Source organism: Manis pentadactyla, chromosome 9 (assembly GCF_030020395.1).
Source record: "Manis pentadactyla isolate mManPen7 chromosome 9, mManPen7.hap1, whole genome shotgun sequence".
NCBI classification, from domain to species: Eukaryota; Metazoa; Chordata; class Mammalia; order Pholidota; family Manidae; genus Manis; species Manis pentadactyla.
Window position 1 is genome coordinate 37,776,603 of NC_080027.1, and position 17,388 is coordinate 37,793,990.

The following is a 17,388-nucleotide window of genomic DNA, read 5'->3' on the forward strand; positions in this document are numbered from 1 at the left end:
GCTGGGATGACCAGCTAGGACCTCCATGAGCAAAGATCTGCGGCCCCTCGTAGCTTGGATAGAAGGGGTTGGTTTGGACACGCTTCCCAGGTCCTGCAACCTTTTCTACCCATGCCTTTATTGTAGCTCGGCCCCTCCCAAGGGATGCTTTCCCTGCTCTCCTCCTCTAATGCTAGGGTAGGCGCTGGGCCACCCACTAATAACAGCTTGTAGTCTCTGGGCTGCTCCCATCTACCCAGGCTGGCCTCAAATGGGAGGAAGGAAAGGCATCAGCCACCTAGGATTCAGGGAATCCGGTTTTACCCTGATTCACCACAAGGCTTTGGGTGGTCACTTTCCCATCTGTAAACTGGGGCACATGGTGTCACTCTCAGGGCTGGTGACCATCAGGGAAGAGAAACATTGTGGAAGAGGAATTCTCTGCTGCCCTTGGAACCCAGGACCCAAAGGACAGCCATGGCCCTCCTCCCCCAGCTTCCCCATCGTCAGATCCACACCCAGCAGGGCAGCGTAACTGTGATCTGTGATCCAAAAGAGCGGGAAAGACATCTAGAAGAGGGAGTGGCTTTGGGAAAGATGTGCCTCAGCCTTTGATATGAAAGACAATAATACTGCCATGCAACTTTCGCACATTTTAAAACAACCTGAGCAAGATGGAGCCTGGGAAAGGGCACCCAGACCCGCCAGGACTTGTCTTCGTGGACAGATTGGGCTTAAATCCTTGGCCCATATAGGCTGTCTGACTTTGGCTGTGCCATTTAATTTCTGAGACTCAGTTTCCCCAAATATAAATGGGGACTTTATTAGTCCCAGACAATTGGTTTTTATTTATATTCTCTGTTCCCATTCCTAGCCTCAGTTTCTTCATCCAAGAAGTGGGGACTTTGATGTGACCGTTTCACAGGGCTGATGAAGGGTCTGAGAGATGGTGGAGGAGGACGGGTCTGGACACTAAGAGCACAATCCAGAGAGGGGGAGTGACCCTCCTGGAGTTGCTAGAGGGGATAGCCAAGGTGTGGGGAACCCCCTCTGTAGCCGCCCCAGGGCCAGTGAAGGGTAATTTCCTTCCGCGTGCAGTCCCGCAGTCACCTCTCCCATTTGCCCCCCTCCAAGTGCGGCGGCGCCGGCAGCGGGGGACATCGGGGCCAGGCCGGATTTCCTCTGCGGACTTGCGGGTCCTAGAACCTCCCGCCCCTGGGGACCCCGCGGGGCCACGAACTGCACGTGCCCAGGGCCCTCCGCTAACACAGCGCTTCCTTAGCGACCCCTCCTCCTCTCGGCCCTTCCACCCCGCCCCGCCCCTTCTCAGCCGGGGTTCCAGCGTCAGGAAGATGCTAACCCGCTCGCGGGTTCTAGATAAACCGAGTCACGCGGGACCGCGCCTGCCGGGCGCTAGGACCCCGCAGCTTGGCCGGGGGGGGGCGTGGTGGGGCGGGACGGCGGGAGAGGTATTTAAATTGGAGCCCGAGCCGCCCCCTCGCGGGTCGGGCTCCCGTGGGGCGGTGGCGGTGGAGCGGTGGTGCGCCTCCTCGGGCCGCGACCCCGGGCTCTGGCGTGGGGTGGGACCGGGGTGGGGGCAGATCTGTGCAAAATGTGCCGGGGCTCCCCGGGAGAGGAGCGGCGGCCACGCTGAGCAGGTAGGAGTCGCCCAGCGGGCGAGGCCGGACAGCGCCCTCGGGGAACTGGCGGTCCCGCGCTCCTCGCGAGCACAGGGAGCGGAGCGGGGCTGCGCCTAGTCCATCGTCCATCGGGACACCAGTTCCCCACACCCCCAGCTGTCCCTTCCTACCGCCGTCCCCCAGTTCGAGCGTGGAGCCAGGGTTGACCTCTGCCCCAGAGGTCTCCAAGGCCCCTATCAGCGGATCTTTACCCCGCAAGGGCCAGGCCGGCTTTCCAATTTGACAGATGGGAAAACAACGCCAGAAAGATCGGCACCTGCCGGGGAACACACAGCTAGTCAAGGGCAGATGAGGATTTGAATCCAAGTCTCATGTCACCCTCTGACCCAGGCCAGTCGTTGGGCTTCCCATCCCACTGCACCAGGTAGCCTGCCCATCTCTGGGGTGGAGGGAGCACCCACCTTTCTCCGAAGGGCTCAGAAGCCAGTCTTCTTCATGAGTGGTAGGATGAGGGACACCCACCCCCACCCGGAGCTGCCTGAAATTCCTCCATCACAGCCACATTCCTTTGGGTTAAGGTCTAATTCCCCCGTGGGACGCACATGTCTCCAGAATGGGGCTTGCCCTTAGTGATTCACTGTTTGCTGTGAACGTCCATAGCAGCTCTCCCAGGACCCCATTCTGCCAGCACTGGGAGCTGAGAGGAGGGAGAGGAGCACCCCACAGCCCAGCCCGTGAGCCTGTCTGCTTTGGGGGTGGTAGGGGTACAGGTGGGGGCATTGGAGGGGGTTAGGGAGGGAGCTCTTGGCCTGGTGTACTAGAAACAGTTGCTTTGGAAGCAGACAGATTGGATTCTGATCCTGACCCTGCTATTTACTGCTGTGTGACTTTGGGTAAGTCACCTCTCAGAGCCTCCTTTTTGTCACTGGCAAAATGAGTACACTTTTACAGGGAGCAAGCAGCTCAGCGCCTGCTGGGGAAAATGCAGCATTTGGGTCATGTAGACCTGGGCTAAGCCCCAAAACACTTATGAACTGGGTAACTATGAGTAAGTAACTTCACCCTACTGAGCCTTAGTTTTCTCTTGTGTAAAATGGAAATTATGGCAACTACTTTATTGGGTCGTTGTGAGAATTAAATGCGATGATAGAGGTCAAGTGCTTTGAAGACTGTCAAACATCCTCAAATAGTAGGGATGGGCTTATTATGATAGTAGGCATTAACCACCACCCCCATTTCCCTCTCCTTCTCTCTGTCTCTGTCTCTCTGTCTCTGTCTCTCTCTTTCTTTCTCTCTCTCTCTCTCTCTCTCTCTCACACACACACACACACACACACACACACACACACACACACACACACACCGTGGATGTTCTTTGGAGCAGCTCTTCCCTATCAGAGCCCTAAAATGTCTCCTGCTTCCTCTTGCCTAGGCCACTACTCTCCAGGCCTGGTGCCTCCCTCCTCTGTGTGCCTTGCCTGGGCTGCTCAGCTCTGTGGGTCACTGTCCTGTCTGGGAAATACAGTATGTGTCCAGGGCTCCTTTAAGGACATTCACAGCATGATCATCACAGTGGCTGGAGCAGCCAGTGGCAGAACAGGAACCAGGCTCTATGCGCTACAGATGGGACACTGAGGCCTGAAAAGCTTAGGGACTTGCCCATGGAACAGAGCTGATGAGCAGTAGCTTCTGGATATGAGCCTGGGTCTAAGTGACCACAGTCCTCCCTCCTGAGAATGAGTAGCCCACAAATGCTGCACAGGGTATCTTGGGCACTGCTGAAGAGTGCCAGGGCAGAATTCCATGTGCTACAGGGACAATCCTAGCAGAGGCGCACCTTGTGAGGAGGGTGGAATTGGCAGGCAGAGGAGAGGGAAATGAGGGCCCTTGGGGCAGCAAAGCCTTCAGGTTCAGAACTAATCCTGGTCCTCCCTTGCTCTCACCTCGCACCTACCACACAACCCACTGCAGTAGAGCCTCCACCCCTCGCTTTGCCATTTGTTCAGTAAATCTTTAGTGAGCATCACTTAATAAAACCCTATTCTCGTAGAATAAGAAATAAATTATTAGGAAGTAATCAGTGCGAGGAAAGCAATAAAACATGTAAGTATCTGGGGAAGAGTGTTCCAGGCAGAGGGGATAGCAAAGGCCCAGAGGCAGGACCCCACTTGCTGTGTTTGAGGAATGGTAAGAAAGCTAGAATTTGGTAAGGGAAGGGCAAAGTGTAGAGTCAGAGAAGAGATTGTGTAAAGCCTGTATTTTATTGGAGGTTTTCAAGCAATGAGATTTGTGATCTGATGCATGATTTAAAGACATCACACACACACACACACACACACACACACACACACACACACACACACACACACACACACACACCCCACCCCTGCTCTGTGAGGACAAACAGAAAGAGGGCAGGGTGTTGCTGGGGTCAAAGCCAAGGTCATGGCAGCTCCTCAGCCTGAGGCAGTGATGGAGGAGGGACAGAGGCAGTTCCAGGAGGGTAGACAGAACTCGCTGATGGACTGTGTAGCGGGGGAAGGAGTGAGGCAGGGAGGTAAAGGGGAAGTCAAGGAAAACAACTGCTCCTGCCAGTGTCACGTGTCACCCTGTCACTGAGGTGCCTTGTATCAATTCTCACCACTTCTCTGGCCTGCCTGGTGGTATGAGGTGGGCACCAGAGAGTGGGCCCCCTCTGCCCTGGGGGTACTTCCTATAGGAGAGGGGTGGGCCAACCTGCCACGGAGGGAGGGCAGGGTGCTGTGCTCACTGGAAGCTCAGGGTCTGTGGGAACCTGGATGAGGTGCCACACATAACCTAGATGTGGGGAACCAGAGAAGGCTTCATGGAGGAAGTGACATTTAAGCAGAGACCCAAAGGGTAAGGAGATATTGAACATAAGAGAGGGGAGGAAGTGAAGATTTGGGGCAGTGAAAAGGTGCTCAGAGAACTGAAGGAAATAGGCTTCCAGAACCAGAGTGAGGGGATGGTAAGACATGAAGCTGGAGAGGAGAACTGACTGGGCAGGCATGCCCTCCAAGGGCCTTGTCTCCACTCAATTCTGAGTATGCCAGCTTTCAAATGGGTGGTTATGTTCTGCTTTTTAAACAGCAGAACAGAATTTCTTGTGAAAGCCCAACCTGTAACACAGGTGAGAGGCAAGCAGCTGTGGGGGCATGGCCTACCCGAGGGGACCCAGGGTTTAAACGACACCGTGTGGCCTTTGCATGCTTGAACAAGAAGGCCTTTTCATTTAAAATTCATCACAAGGACCCTAGTGGGTTCCAAAAGTCCAAGACCCAGCCTCTTCTCCTAACCCGTCCTTCGGAGTCACAATTCGACTCTCATTTAATGAGCACCTGTGGAAGACCTGAACATGTAGAGATTAAGGGCACAGACCCAGTGCCGGACTGCCTGGGCCTGCCACTTGTTACCTGTGTGACCTTGGGCATGTTACTTAACCTCTCTGAGCCTCAGTTTCCACATCTGCAAAATGGGAACGGTAATCATGAACCAAGTCATTAAATTACTGTGAGGATTAAGTGAGTTAATACATGTAACATGTTAAGAAAAGTGCCTAGGTCATAATAGCTCTCTCAGTGGCACTTTCATACAATCTATCTCATTTGATCTTTAACAAAACTTGGTGAGGTTGGCATTAACCTCAGAAGAGGAAACTGAGGCTCTGAGAGGTAAAACGACTTGTACAAGGTCACACATCAGGTAAGTGGAGGAGACAGAGAACAGTCAGATATGGGTGATTGAGTCCAGTGCTCTTGGATGGCTTAAGTGTCCTTTCTTGTTAGAACTCTGTGTGTTTTGTGGTCAATTCTGTGCATTTACTTCCATCCCCAGTTCCCAGCACAGAGCCAAGCATTTAGTAAGGTGTGAATGAATGAATGAGTGGATTTGATGGATTGGTCTGGGTATTCCTAGCACTTGGCCCAGGTCTTCAGTGCATGAGTGCCTAGCAGCACTGGAATTGAACCCTGCTGAAGGTCTCTGTGGTTCCCTCAACTCCACCCTGGCTGCTTTCAAAGGAGGGATGGTGCAGCAGGCCTGAGTGTCCCCCTGCACTGGCTGTGGCTTCAGTGAAAGTAAAGGGCCTGGCAGCCTGCTCCTGGGGAAGTCCACAACAGTGCTGGGGGCAGGGCAGGCCTCCTGGTGGGGCTTCCTGTCAAGGCTCCAGGCCCAGCCTTCAAACAATGGCAGGGACTTGAGAATCAGAAAATCAAAAGAAAAAGGGCAAAATAAAAGTCAAGGGGAGGGGGGATTGAGGAATTCCGTTTGGGGCCCAAGGAGCTAGGATTGGGGACCTGCTTGTGGCCTGGGTAGAAATGTAGTCATAGGCACAGGTCCCTACCTCACCCATCCCAGCCCTGAGTTTGGTCCAGGGCAGCCTTTAGGGTCCCTCTGCATCCTGCTCACCCCCTCCAGACTGTCTTCTATCAGGTGGGGTCTTTTGAAACCCAAATCTGACCATGTCACCCACTGCTTCAGAACTCTGGGTGCTTGGGGTAATGGCCTAACTCCCTGGCCTGGCACTAGAGACCGTTGTGATGGGCTACAGCTCCATTTCCCATCCCTCTCCCTGGCCCATTCACAGCACCTTTATTGCAGCTCCAGCTGTGACCTGGGGTTCACTGAGGGCAGGCACAGAGAGGATGAGAGTGGTGGGAGCTGGCTGTGGAAAGGAGCCGGTGGTCTCACAGCATTCCCCTTTCCTCCCCACCCTACACAGAGCCATGAGCCACCAGATCCTGCTACTCCTGGCCGTGCTGACCCTGGGCCAGGCCACCTCCCAACACCGAGACAAGGTGCCCTGTAAAATGGTAAGAAGCCCTGCCCAGGCAAGATAAGCCTGCCCCCTACCCTGAGTCCACTGCCTAAGGTATCCCACTGCCCCAGATCCAGGAGCCAGAAGCCAGAAACCAGAGAGGAGTCAGAAGAGGAAAGGAAATGCATTTAAAAACTTGTATCTAATGAGCACCCACTAGGTTGTTTAAACACTTTATGTACTATTAATTCTGCCAGGTAAGTACCATTATTCCCATTTTACAGAGTTGAAAGCTAAGGCTTGCAGAGGTTATGAGACTCATCCAAAGTCTTTCAAATGGTACCAGTGGGGCTAATATTGGACTATATTCCCCAAGCTATCCCCCACCAACCCACTCAGAGCAGTAGGCCCAGCTAGGTGATGCAGAATATGTGTATGTGTAGGGAATTTGGAGTGGGCTAGGTGGTAAGGGCCTTTCTGTACCAGGTCCCTCCTAGGGCGAATCGTCTTCTCTAACTGGGCTCCTTGACCTGGACCCATTTGCCACTTTTCAACACTGCCCCTCACTCAATACTGCCCAGGTCAAATGCTGATTTCTCCAGGAAGCCTCACCCAACCCCAGGCTGACCTGCTTCTCTTTGCTCCCTCTTCGGGGCTCTCACACTGAGCACCTGGGGTAGTTGGTGAATGGGTCTAAGCCTGTTTCACCTACCAGACCAAGAACATCTTGAGGTCAGGGACCAGGCTGGATTCACTTTGTTCCTTTTTCTTGCCCTGAGTCAGAGAGACTGGACCTGTAGTTACTGTGACCTTGCAGGATACAGAGAGAAGGGACCACCTGGGTAAAGCTGGGCAGTCTCTGAGGCCAAGGCCAGAGCTCAGGCTTGAGAAGGGACAGGCCCTCCAGCAGGCCCACTTGGACCAGGACTGGAAGCTCATGGCACAAGTTGGGCAGTTGTTTCCGGAGTCTGAAAGTGCTGGCAGGCAGGCGCTGGCAGCCCTCACCTGGGGTCTGCAGTGGCCTGCTGTTGTCACCTCACTTCTTACTCCTCAGAGCCCTTCCGAGAGTCCCAGAACCCAAGAAAAGAGGAGGAGAAGGCCTCAGACATCCCCAGATGGAGCCCACATCCTACTGGGGAGGTAGACAGAGAGGTGAAGGGCCTGGGTTCCCCAGCAGGCAGAGGGAAGTTGGGTAAGCTTTGGATTCTGGGCAAATGAGATAACAGACAGGAAATCACTTTCTGAACTACCACAGATGAGTACAGGAGTCACGACGATTTTCAAAACAGTAAAAATATATTGTCACATGCTGAGGTTTCACAAAGTGCCTGCACCATGCTAAGGGCTTTCTCTCATTTTATCCTACCCAGAGCTCCCCTTTTCAGAAGAGGAAACTAAGGCTGAGAGAAGAGATGTGACTCACCAGGGTCATGCAGATAGGAAGTAGGAGGACTCGAACCCAGCTCTCCCAAGCTCATGTTGTCCACTACCGGATGCCTCCTCCCTGTTTTCCTTCTATGTGCAAGTGGCAAAATGGAGTCAGGTGCTAAGTCCTCTTCCCTCCTAAAAAAAATAAAAAAGAAAGAAAGCTAGGCAGTGGCATCCCGGAGAACATAGGTAGCAGGTGGTCAGGGGAAGCTCTGAACTTAGTAGCTCTAAGTCAGTCATGCCGGGGGCTCAGAGCTCACGGAGCGGTGGGCAGCACCCTAGAAATGGAGTTCAGAGAGTTGCCCAGGCCTTCAAGCTCCTTCCTGGACTGAGCCCAGAGAGCCTGGCCTACCAGAAGCCCCCTCAGGGCCCCCCACCCAGGGAATGCTCAGTAAATGGTGGCCAGTATTATTTACTGGGCTGGAGGAATCCACGCGGGTGCTCAGCCAGCGGAGGGCCCAGCAGTCAGAACTCGGTTGGCACTAATAGGAAAAGGAACCCACAATGGCATTTTTGAACCTCTGGCTATCTGATTTTGGGGCCGCCTACCCCATGAGCTTGGTTTCCTTAGCGGGTACAGTGAGGTAAATGATGCCCGGGGGGTTTATATGAGGCAAGGGATCCATGCACTGAGCCTCGGAGCCTGCCGCAGAGTTTGTGCTCCGTGATGTGGTGGACATGGTGTTCATTTTGCTGCTCCTTCTCTAAGTCAGAAAGGTCCTGGGAGCCGAGGAGAGGGAAGAGGAGGCTTGCCTAAAGGCCCCAGCGGGCAGAGAGGTTGTGAGGGAGGAAGGGGCAAGAAGCCAGGCAGGACCTGAAGGTGGCAGGGGTGGGTTCCCTGTTTCCCATGGGTGCCCACCTGCAGGGGTATCCCTGGGTCTCTGAGGCCTGGATGAGACCTGAGGGTGTTGGGCCAGTCACTGTGCTGGCAGAATAGGGAGAGTCACACAGGTGCCTGATGGATGGCAGTTCTGTTCCTCCTCCCTTCTCACCTTGGCGCTCCGGGGAGGAAGCCAGGAGCTAGGCCAGGCAGGGAGTACCCAGGCTGGTGTTCCTGCCCTGCTGGCTCACTTCCGACTCACTGGGGCCTCACACGGGTCACTGCCATCTTCAGGTTCAGTCTCCCCATCTGGGAAGTGGGCCGGCTGGAATCTTTCTACTCGAACTGTCTTTGACTCTCCAAAGAGAGAGTGATCAATTCTCTCTTAGAAAATGTCTCAAACACTTAATAAGCCAGTGATGTCTGTGATTCGTTAAAAAAATTTATTGAGCACCAAGGCATCTGCATCAATCACACTAAGTCCCTGTTTGCTCTGAGCTCATTGTCTAGCAGGTCCCCACACAGACAGTCATAATTCAGAGGCCAAAGCTGAGAGAGAGGACACACAGGGGTGGTGAGAGTCCAGAGGAGGCCCTGACCTGTCTGGCAGTCAGGGAAGGCTCCCTGATGGAGGAGACCCTGGAGCTCAGCACACAGAGTTCACAATGCAGATCTAGGGAGGGCATGATGGGCAGTGGTCAGGTGTGGTCACTACAGTGGGCTAGGCTGGAGTGAGTTGGGAGGACAGGAAACAGGTTGGCAGGGCCATAGGTAGCCTTGAACCCTGCTGAGGGTACTGGACTTTGCCCTGGAAGGGTTTAAACAGAGAGCAGCACAGTCTAGGTGAAGTTTTTGCCCAGTTGCCAGGCATTTGGCTGGTGGAAGGGTCAGAAGGGGTCAATAGAGACAGAGGCAGGGGCAGGAGTGGGCCTACACTGGGTGGTGTGGAAGTCAGACCCTTTGCTGGGAAGGGCTGGAGTTCCTGGGCTCCTGGAAGAGAGAAGAAGGAGACTGCATTTGCATGAAAAGAATTCTTGCCCCAGAAGGCACATGTGGTGGAAAGACAAAAGTGGGGTCTTTGGTGTTAAAAGACCTGGGTTCAAATCCCAGCTCTACTCCTCACCACCTGGGTGATCCTAGAGCCTCTACTCTCTCTGAGCTTGGGTTCCTATAAATAGGATTTGATGGGTTGCTATTGTGAGGATCAGTGAAACCATGGGCCTAAACATGCTAAATAAAATGCAGAATGCCAAGTGGGTGTTGGGGAAGGATGAGTTACATTGTGGATAAGAAACCAGAGTGGTAATGTGATTTGATGGGGCTCACACAGCAAAATCACAGTCTTGTCACCAAAGAAAGTAGCTTGGGACCTTGGCCACTTTTTCCCCCTGCCCTCAACCTCCTGTCTCATCTCCTGGGGCTGATCTGGACATGGGATGTGAGGCCACTGACAGGTGGGGGCAGGTAGCAGCAGAAAGGAGGTCACATCTGGGGAGCATCAGCGAGGAGGGCAGGCTTGGGACCCAGAGCTCTGCCTCATGGAATGAGGGCTTGAATGAGGTCTGGGGGTAGAGGCTGAAGTAAAAACTGATGACAGGAGTGCAAATTGCATTTTCCCTTTTGGAAACATTTCTCCTGAAGTGGTTTCTAGACTAACACCAGCCAAGTAAATTTAACTATGTGAACCCGAAGAAGGAACCCAGGATGTGAAACCAGGAGACCTGTGTCCCAGCTTTGCCCTGCTGCTCCCTGGTTCTAGATCATTCTAGGTGATCTATGGTTCAGTTTCCTGTAAAATGGGGTAATAATTAGCACAGATTTTTTTGTTAGTTTATTTGTCCTTCTATCTGTCTATCATCTCTGCCCCTCTACCCATCAAGGCTTCCTTGAGTCCCCCACTGGATGCCTGGCATTGTACTGGGTACCAGGGATGAGGGCAGGGAATGGTCTGAGGGTCATCCAGGGATGGGTGATTAGGCTGGAGTGGAGTGACGTCAAGCATCCGGGAGCCAAATGAGAGGCCTAGCAAAGCTGGGTAGTGTAGGGGTCAAGTCATACTTCCTAGAAGGGCATGTCTTGTACTACCCACTGCTACACCTAGTAATGCCTTCCCACTCCCCAGGTGGACAAAGAGACCTTGTGCCAGGGCCTTGGCCTATTCCAGGTTCCCTCGGACCTGCCACCTGACATTGAGATCCTCAATCTGTCTGGAAACCAGTTGCGGGGCATCCTGGCCTCACCCCTGAGCATCTACACAGCACTTCGTCACCTGGACCTGAGCACCAATGAGATCAGCTTCCTCCAGTCGGGAGTCTTCCAGGCCCTGCCTCACCTAGAGCACCTTAACCTGGCCCGCAACCGCCTAGCGGTGGGCACCATGCTAAGCACCTCTGGTCTGGGACCCCTGCCACACGTGATGTCCCTGGACCTGTCTGGGAACAGCCTATACAGTGGCCTGGTGGAGCAGCTGCTGGGGGAGGCACCCGCCTTGCGTACCCTCTCGCTGGCAGAGAACAGCCTGACGCGCCTGACCCGCCATACCTTCTGGGGCACGCCAGTGCTTGAGCAGCTTGACCTGCACAGCAATGTGCTGATGGACATTGAGGACGGGGCTTTCGAGGCCCTGCCCCGCCTGGCCCACCTCAATCTCTCCAGGAACTCCCTCACCTGCATCTCTGACTTCAGCCTCCAGCAGCTGCGGGTACTCGACCTGAGCTGCAACAGTATTGAGGCCTTTCAAACGGCCCCCAATCCCCGGGCTGAGTACCAGCTTGCCTGGCTCGACCTGCGGGAGAACAAACTGCTCCACTTCCCTGACCTGGCCTCGCTCCCGAGGCTCATCTACCTGAACGTGTCCAACAACCTCATCCGGCTCCCTGCAGGGCCGCCCCAAGGCAGCGAGGGCATCCATGCACCTTCTGAGGGCTGGTCAGCCCTGCCCCTCTCAAACCCCAGCTGGAACACCAGCACCAACTCCCTCTCCCAGCTCTTGAATCTGGATTTGAGCTACAATGAGATTGAGCTCGTGCCTGAGGCCTTCTTTGAGCACCTGGTCTCCCTACGCTTCCTGAACCTCAGCCGAAACTGCTTGCGGGCCATTGAGATTCGGCGCACGAGCTCCCTGCCCTGCCTTATGTTCCTGGATGTCAGCCACAATGCGCTGGAGACACTGGAGCTGGGCACCAGAACCCTGGGGTCGCTGCGGACGCTGCTCCTACAGGACAATGCCCTGCAGGACCTGCCCCCATATACCTTTGCCAACCTGGCCAGCCTGCAGAGGCTCAACCTGCAAGGGAACCGGGTCAGCCCTTGCGGGGCGCCAGCTGAGCCTGGGCCCTCAGGCTGTGTGGCCTTCTCAGGCATCTCCTCCCTCCACATCCTGAACCTGGTGGACAATGAGATGGAGGTGCTCCCAGCAGGTGCCTTCCTCCACACGCCACTTACCGAGCTGGACCTCTCTGCCAACCCTGGGCTGGATGTGGCCACTGGGGCCTTGGCAGGCCTGGAGGCCTCCTTGGAGGTCCTGGCCTTGCAGGGCAATGGACTGGCCGTTCTGCAAGTGGACCTGCCCTGCTTCAGCTGCCTAAAGCGGCTCAACCTTGCTGAGAACCGCCTGAGCCACCTGCCTGCCTGGACACAGGCTGTGTCACTGGAGGTTCTGGACCTGAGGAACAACAGTTTCAGCCTCCTGCCCGGCAGTGCCATGGGTGGCCTAGAGACCAGCCTCCGGCGTCTCTACCTGCAAGGCAATCCACTCAGCTGCTGTGGAAATGGCTGGCTGGCAGCACAGTTACACCAGGGCCGTGTGGACGTGGACGCCACCCAGGACCTGATCTGCCGCTTCGTCTCCCAGGAGGAGGTGTACCTGAGTCATGTGCGTCCTGAGGACTGTGATAAGGGGGGACTCAAGAATGTCAACCTCATCATCATCCTCACCTTTGTACTGGTCTCTGCCATCCTCCTCACCACCCTGGCCACATGTTGCTGTGTCCGCCGGCAGAAGTTCAACCAACAGTATAAAGCCTAGACAAGCTGGGGGATGCAGAACAGCTCGGCCAGGAGCCCCTTCCAGGTCAGTGGGGAAGCCAAGGTCACACAGAAGGGTGGAGACTGACCTGAGGTCACACAGTGAGCCAGGGTCAAAGAAACCTGGTCTCTACGTCCCAGCTTAGAGCTCCTTTCCCTGCATCTTGCTTCATCAGTAGGTGACCCACTTCTCAGGGTGCACATATGGTCCAGCTGGGGAAGCCAGAAGTTGGGCAGTTTCAGGAGTAACAGAGAGTGAGTTTGACCCATTGCATCAACAAATCTTTGCCAGGCATCATTTTGGTGCCACACCCTGCTCTGGACACTGGGGATACCAGTGAATGAGACACACCCCTGCCCTCAAGCATCTCCCAGTCTGAGGGGAGGTGGTCACAAAGCTGTGCGGTGACCGCTCAGTGTGGAAGCCCAGGGCTCCAAAGCTCTGCATCCCCAGCTGACTGAGTGTGGAGAGCCCAGCCCTGGCCAGGCTGTGGTAAGGGAGGGGCAAGACCAAGAGGATTCGTCTGAGACGTTTCCAAGCAGACTGTTTGTCACATCTTCTGATAATGACTTTCAGCTTTTCTGGAACATGAAGAGCTTGTGACCGGAAGAGAACTGGAGCCACATGAGCACGTCTTGGATCCAGTGCTGTTAGGCGGGCTGCAGCAGCTCCAGGAGGCCCTGGCTGAGAGGCCGTCGCTCTGGGCTCCAGCCCAGGGCCAGGCCATTCTGTTTCCTGCTCTGAACAGGCTGTTTCCCTACCTGACACTCTCATGTTGCATGTACTGGCCGAAACACTGTCCTAGCCAACGCCCCCACCCCAGGTCCCTGCCCCATCACAGCTGCACTCTGGCTGGGGAGCCAGGAGTTCGCTTCTGAGGTATCTGGTCCTGTTTTGCACCAGGCTTGGCAGCTGTAACAAACGCCAAGCCTGTGTCTGCCTCTTTATGACAGCCCTCTGAGGTTGGTATTTTATCCCGTTTTACAAAGAGCCTCCAACAGTCTCTCTGCAGGGTCCTCTGGCTAAGAAATGCCATAACTAAGATTCAGCATCATATCGTCCTGACTCCAGGGCCTGAGCTTTACAGGCTGCTAAATGGACAGGATGTGGCCCCACATCATGGGAACAAGGCTCAGGAGCATCCTATGCTACACACCCCCACCCTCTCCTCTCCCTCGTCTCTCCCCGAGGACCCGCAGACCCAGGCCCTCTCCTCCTTCTCTGCCCTACATCTCCCTTATTCCCTCCTTTGTGGACTGGTGCGGGTTCTCCTTCTCCTCTTCTTGCTCTTGCGTTCTCCTGCATTCCCTCATCCTCCACTGAGTACAGCCTGGAATTTGAGACCATTGAATCCTGCCTCCCCATTGCACAGGGAAACTGAGGCTTAAGAAGAGAATGGGATTTGCTCAGAGCCTCACAAGTCAGTGGCAGAGCCTGTGGAAAAAGGTGGATTCAGACCTCATGGGGGGAGGCAGGCAGCGGGGTGCAGTGATTGAGGGTTGGACCTGAGTGGTTTCCTTCTCTCTCCGTTGTCCTATCACAAGATAATGCTGGCTTCAGACTCTTTCTGGTTCTCATCATGCAAGGGTGATTTTTCCCCTAGAAAAGTGGGTAGAAAACCCATTGTCTTGCCTGAGGTTTTCAGCTCTGCGCAAGTTCACTGTGGATTCGGGGAAACCGAGAAATAACAATGGAATGTTCTTGGGGCTAAAGAGTTTATACCCGGCTCTATTCTCATGACAGTAGATCAAGCACTAAATCACGTCTTCATCCAACAGTCTGCAGGTCTGTAATCCACCTCCATCTCTGCTTCTACCCAAAGCACTGGGCAGGGCTCTTTATATAGTGACTCAGTCAGTAATAGCTTATTGCTTATGGGTATGGAAGCATTAGTTCAGCAGTAGGCCAGTTTCATCATCAAGTAGTTTAGGGTCAAGTGAGGATCCTGGCCATAGGAACTTCCATTTTCCCCACACCCATCTAGGTATAACCCCCATCCTTCATACCCATAGAATCAGGGTCTGTCCAGGAAGAACAGAAGCCCTGGGATCGGCCCCAGACCCTGTTACTGTCTTCACCCTCTTGACTCACAATGGTGCTTGGTAAAGAATGAGACAATGAAAAACACCCCTCTTTTCCCCTGTTTCACAGTTGAGAAAACTGAGGCCCAGAGACAGTCAAAGACTCAGGGAGTCAGTGACAGAGGCAGGGCTAGAACCTAGTGTCCTGGCCCCAGCCTGGGGCCCTGGGGGTGCGCAGGGCAGCCAGGGGTATCTAGTTCTGATTGGGGTTGTGACCTCAGGTGCTCACTGCCCACACACTCTTCCTCAGGCCCAGAAGGCAAAGTATGGGCCCCTTCATGCCTAATCTTTGAAAACACTACACAATGCTGCTCTCACCGCCCAGAAGACAGGCCACCGCCCAGGCCTCAGGACAGCTCTTTGTATAACCCACATGAATGTATTAAAAAAAATAATTTTGGAGAAGCAACGCAGGCTGCCAGCCTCATCCTTGCTACAGGTTATCAGCATCATTGCATACACTTGAACCCTGCCCTCCTCTGTGTCCATCATGCTCCTTGAATCCTCAGAGCAACCCCCTGGGGAGACAGGCTGAGGACCGCTGGGAGGGATGCTGAGGCTCCAGGTCATCACCACCTTGGGGCCTGCGCCCCTGTCTTGGGCCCTGCCACACCTCTGTCCCTTGCCCTCAGCAAGCCCTGCTCCCCAGCCCCTACCCCCCACTGAGTACATGGTGCCTTTCCTTCCTCTGCAGCTCTGTGTCTCTCCCCCACTTGCCCCTCACTTTCCCCTCTCTGTAGCCTCTCCTCTTGATTCACTTCTTCCTCTCAGACCTCAGCTGTGCTCAAGTTTTACCCATCTTAAAAATACTAAAATGACCCTTAAGCTATTTTCCCCTTCCTTCTCCTGCTTCCTGGGTAAACTTCCTCTTGGGTAAACTTCCTCTCCCTCCCTTCCACTCAGCCTCCCCAGGCGGCTTCGCCCCTCTGCACCTACACTTCCCTCCCTACAGTCACCGAAGGTGTCCTTTGCCGAACGTGGCACACTTTCTAGACTGCGTCTCCTTGGCTCCTCGGCTGCAGGGACTGCTCACCCCTGTCCTCCCTGTCACCCATGCCGTCCCCTCAGCGTACTCTCCCCAGCATGTATGACCCGTCATGCATGGGTTTCTCCTTCTAAGCCTGCTTCTTCACAGGCTCCACTGTGTGCTCATCTTCCTGGAGCCATCTGCATGGCCATCATTAGGCCTCTGTCCTAGGCCCTCTTCCCTCAGGAATGTCATCACCCTCAGCCACAACTGTGTCTCTAGCCCCAGCCCCCTGTGAGCATCCAGCTCTGATACCCTGATGCCTAGAGGCCTCCCCAGCTAGAGAGCTCAGGGTCTCCCAGGGGCTAGGGAATTGAGAGTGAATGGTTAGCCTGCAGTTTTGAGGTTGAACTTGGAAGAAGAGACAGATCGGGCTAGAAGAAGAGCATTCATGGCTCCTGGAAGGGTGTTGGAGGGTGAGGATGTGGGCTGCAGGGGCTGGGGAGGGACAAAAGCCACCGCACCGTGGTTGAGGGCGGGGGGCGACGTGAGAAGCTGAGGCAGAACCCAGAGGGTACGGATTGGTGCCCTGGCTTCCCCACCCTCCACTTTGCAGCCCCCTTCCTTGTCCTCATGGGGCCCCATCTCCCATTCTCAGCTGCCTGGCACCCAGACACGGCCCCCTCTGCAGGTGCCAGCCTTCACTTCCCCAGCTCCCATCCCACAAGTCCCAGCTCAGTGATGCCCCGCCTGCCCCACCCCCAAGCATCCTGGAGATTTCTCCAACCCAGAGTCTTTCCTGGGCTGTGACCTCTCACCTCCGAGTTCCTGCTCTGAGCTCCTACTCTCCAAGTGAAATTTTTAAATGCTTATTTTCATGGGTAGGGCTGTGGGTGGAGAGGCATGTGACTCAACGCCCCCGGCGTACAGTAGGTGCTTGGTGAAGGTCTAAAGGAAGGCAGTAGCATGGGCTGAGCTCAGCGTGGGGCTCTGTGGATCTCCAGTCCAGTCGGGAACCAACCTGGCCCCTGACCCCTTTTCCTGGCAAACAGGAGAGTTCACTCACCTGGCCAAGACCCCCAGCTAGGCAGAAATTCCTGTTTTCAGCCAAACTAGGACACAGCTGCCAACTAGGTCATCAGAGCATCCGGCAAGTTCCAGGGAGAGGGGAGGCCGTGGCCTGCCCCTGCCACAGAGCACCTGTGGTGCCAGGTGACCAGGCCCACTCAGGTCAGGGAGCTGTCATGGTGCTTCTGGGCACAGGGCCCGGCTGGGGCCCGGCTCGCAGGCAGCACAAGAGCGGGGGAAGCAGCAGCCACCACCCAGCAGCGGCCTCCCCTCTCGGTACTCCATGCTGGGACACCCCCAGCCTGGGGGGCCGCTGTCTGCTTTCCGTGCCCCCGTCCTTTGGGAAGCTCCAAGGCCTGGCAAGCCCAGGCCCTTGCATCCCTCCAGCCTCATCCCTCTCTGGCTGCCTCCTACATTGTGTTCACAAATGACAATTACTGAGCATTCTGGGCAGTCTCTGCACTGAGCACTGAATGCACATTGTCAAATGTAATTCTAACGATCTTTGAAGAGATTTCTGCTGCTATTATCCTCATTTTAGAGAAACTCAAGATCCCACAGCTGTAAAGCTGAGGCTCAAACCCAGGTTTGCCCCACTCGG

General features: G+C 54.9%; 1 protein-coding gene across 3 annotated transcripts; it reads left to right on the forward strand.

The window, feature by feature from the left end:
• The first annotated feature begins 1,509 nt into the window (after positions 1-1,509).
• LRRC32 (leucine rich repeat containing 32) lies at positions 1,510-15,161 on the forward strand. Of its 3 annotated transcripts, none has more exons than XM_036895414.2 (3): positions 1,510-1,637; positions 6,361-6,451; positions 10,767-15,161. In XM_036895414.2, exons 2-3 carry the CDS (start codon positions 6,365-6,367, stop codon positions 12,669-12,671), a joined length of 1,992 nt encoding a protein of 663 aa, XP_036751309.2. In that variant the 5' UTR covers positions 1,510-1,637; positions 6,361-6,364; the 3' UTR covers positions 12,672-15,161. The 3 variants fall into 3 exon arrangements, with proteins under 3 accessions (XP_036751309.2, XP_036751305.2, XP_036751310.2); XM_036895410.2 differs by having other exon boundaries at positions 1,517-2,043; XM_036895415.2 differs by lacking the exon at positions 1,510-1,637 and adding an exon at positions 2,417-2,512.
• The last annotated feature ends 2,227 nt before the right edge of the window (positions 15,162-17,388 follow it).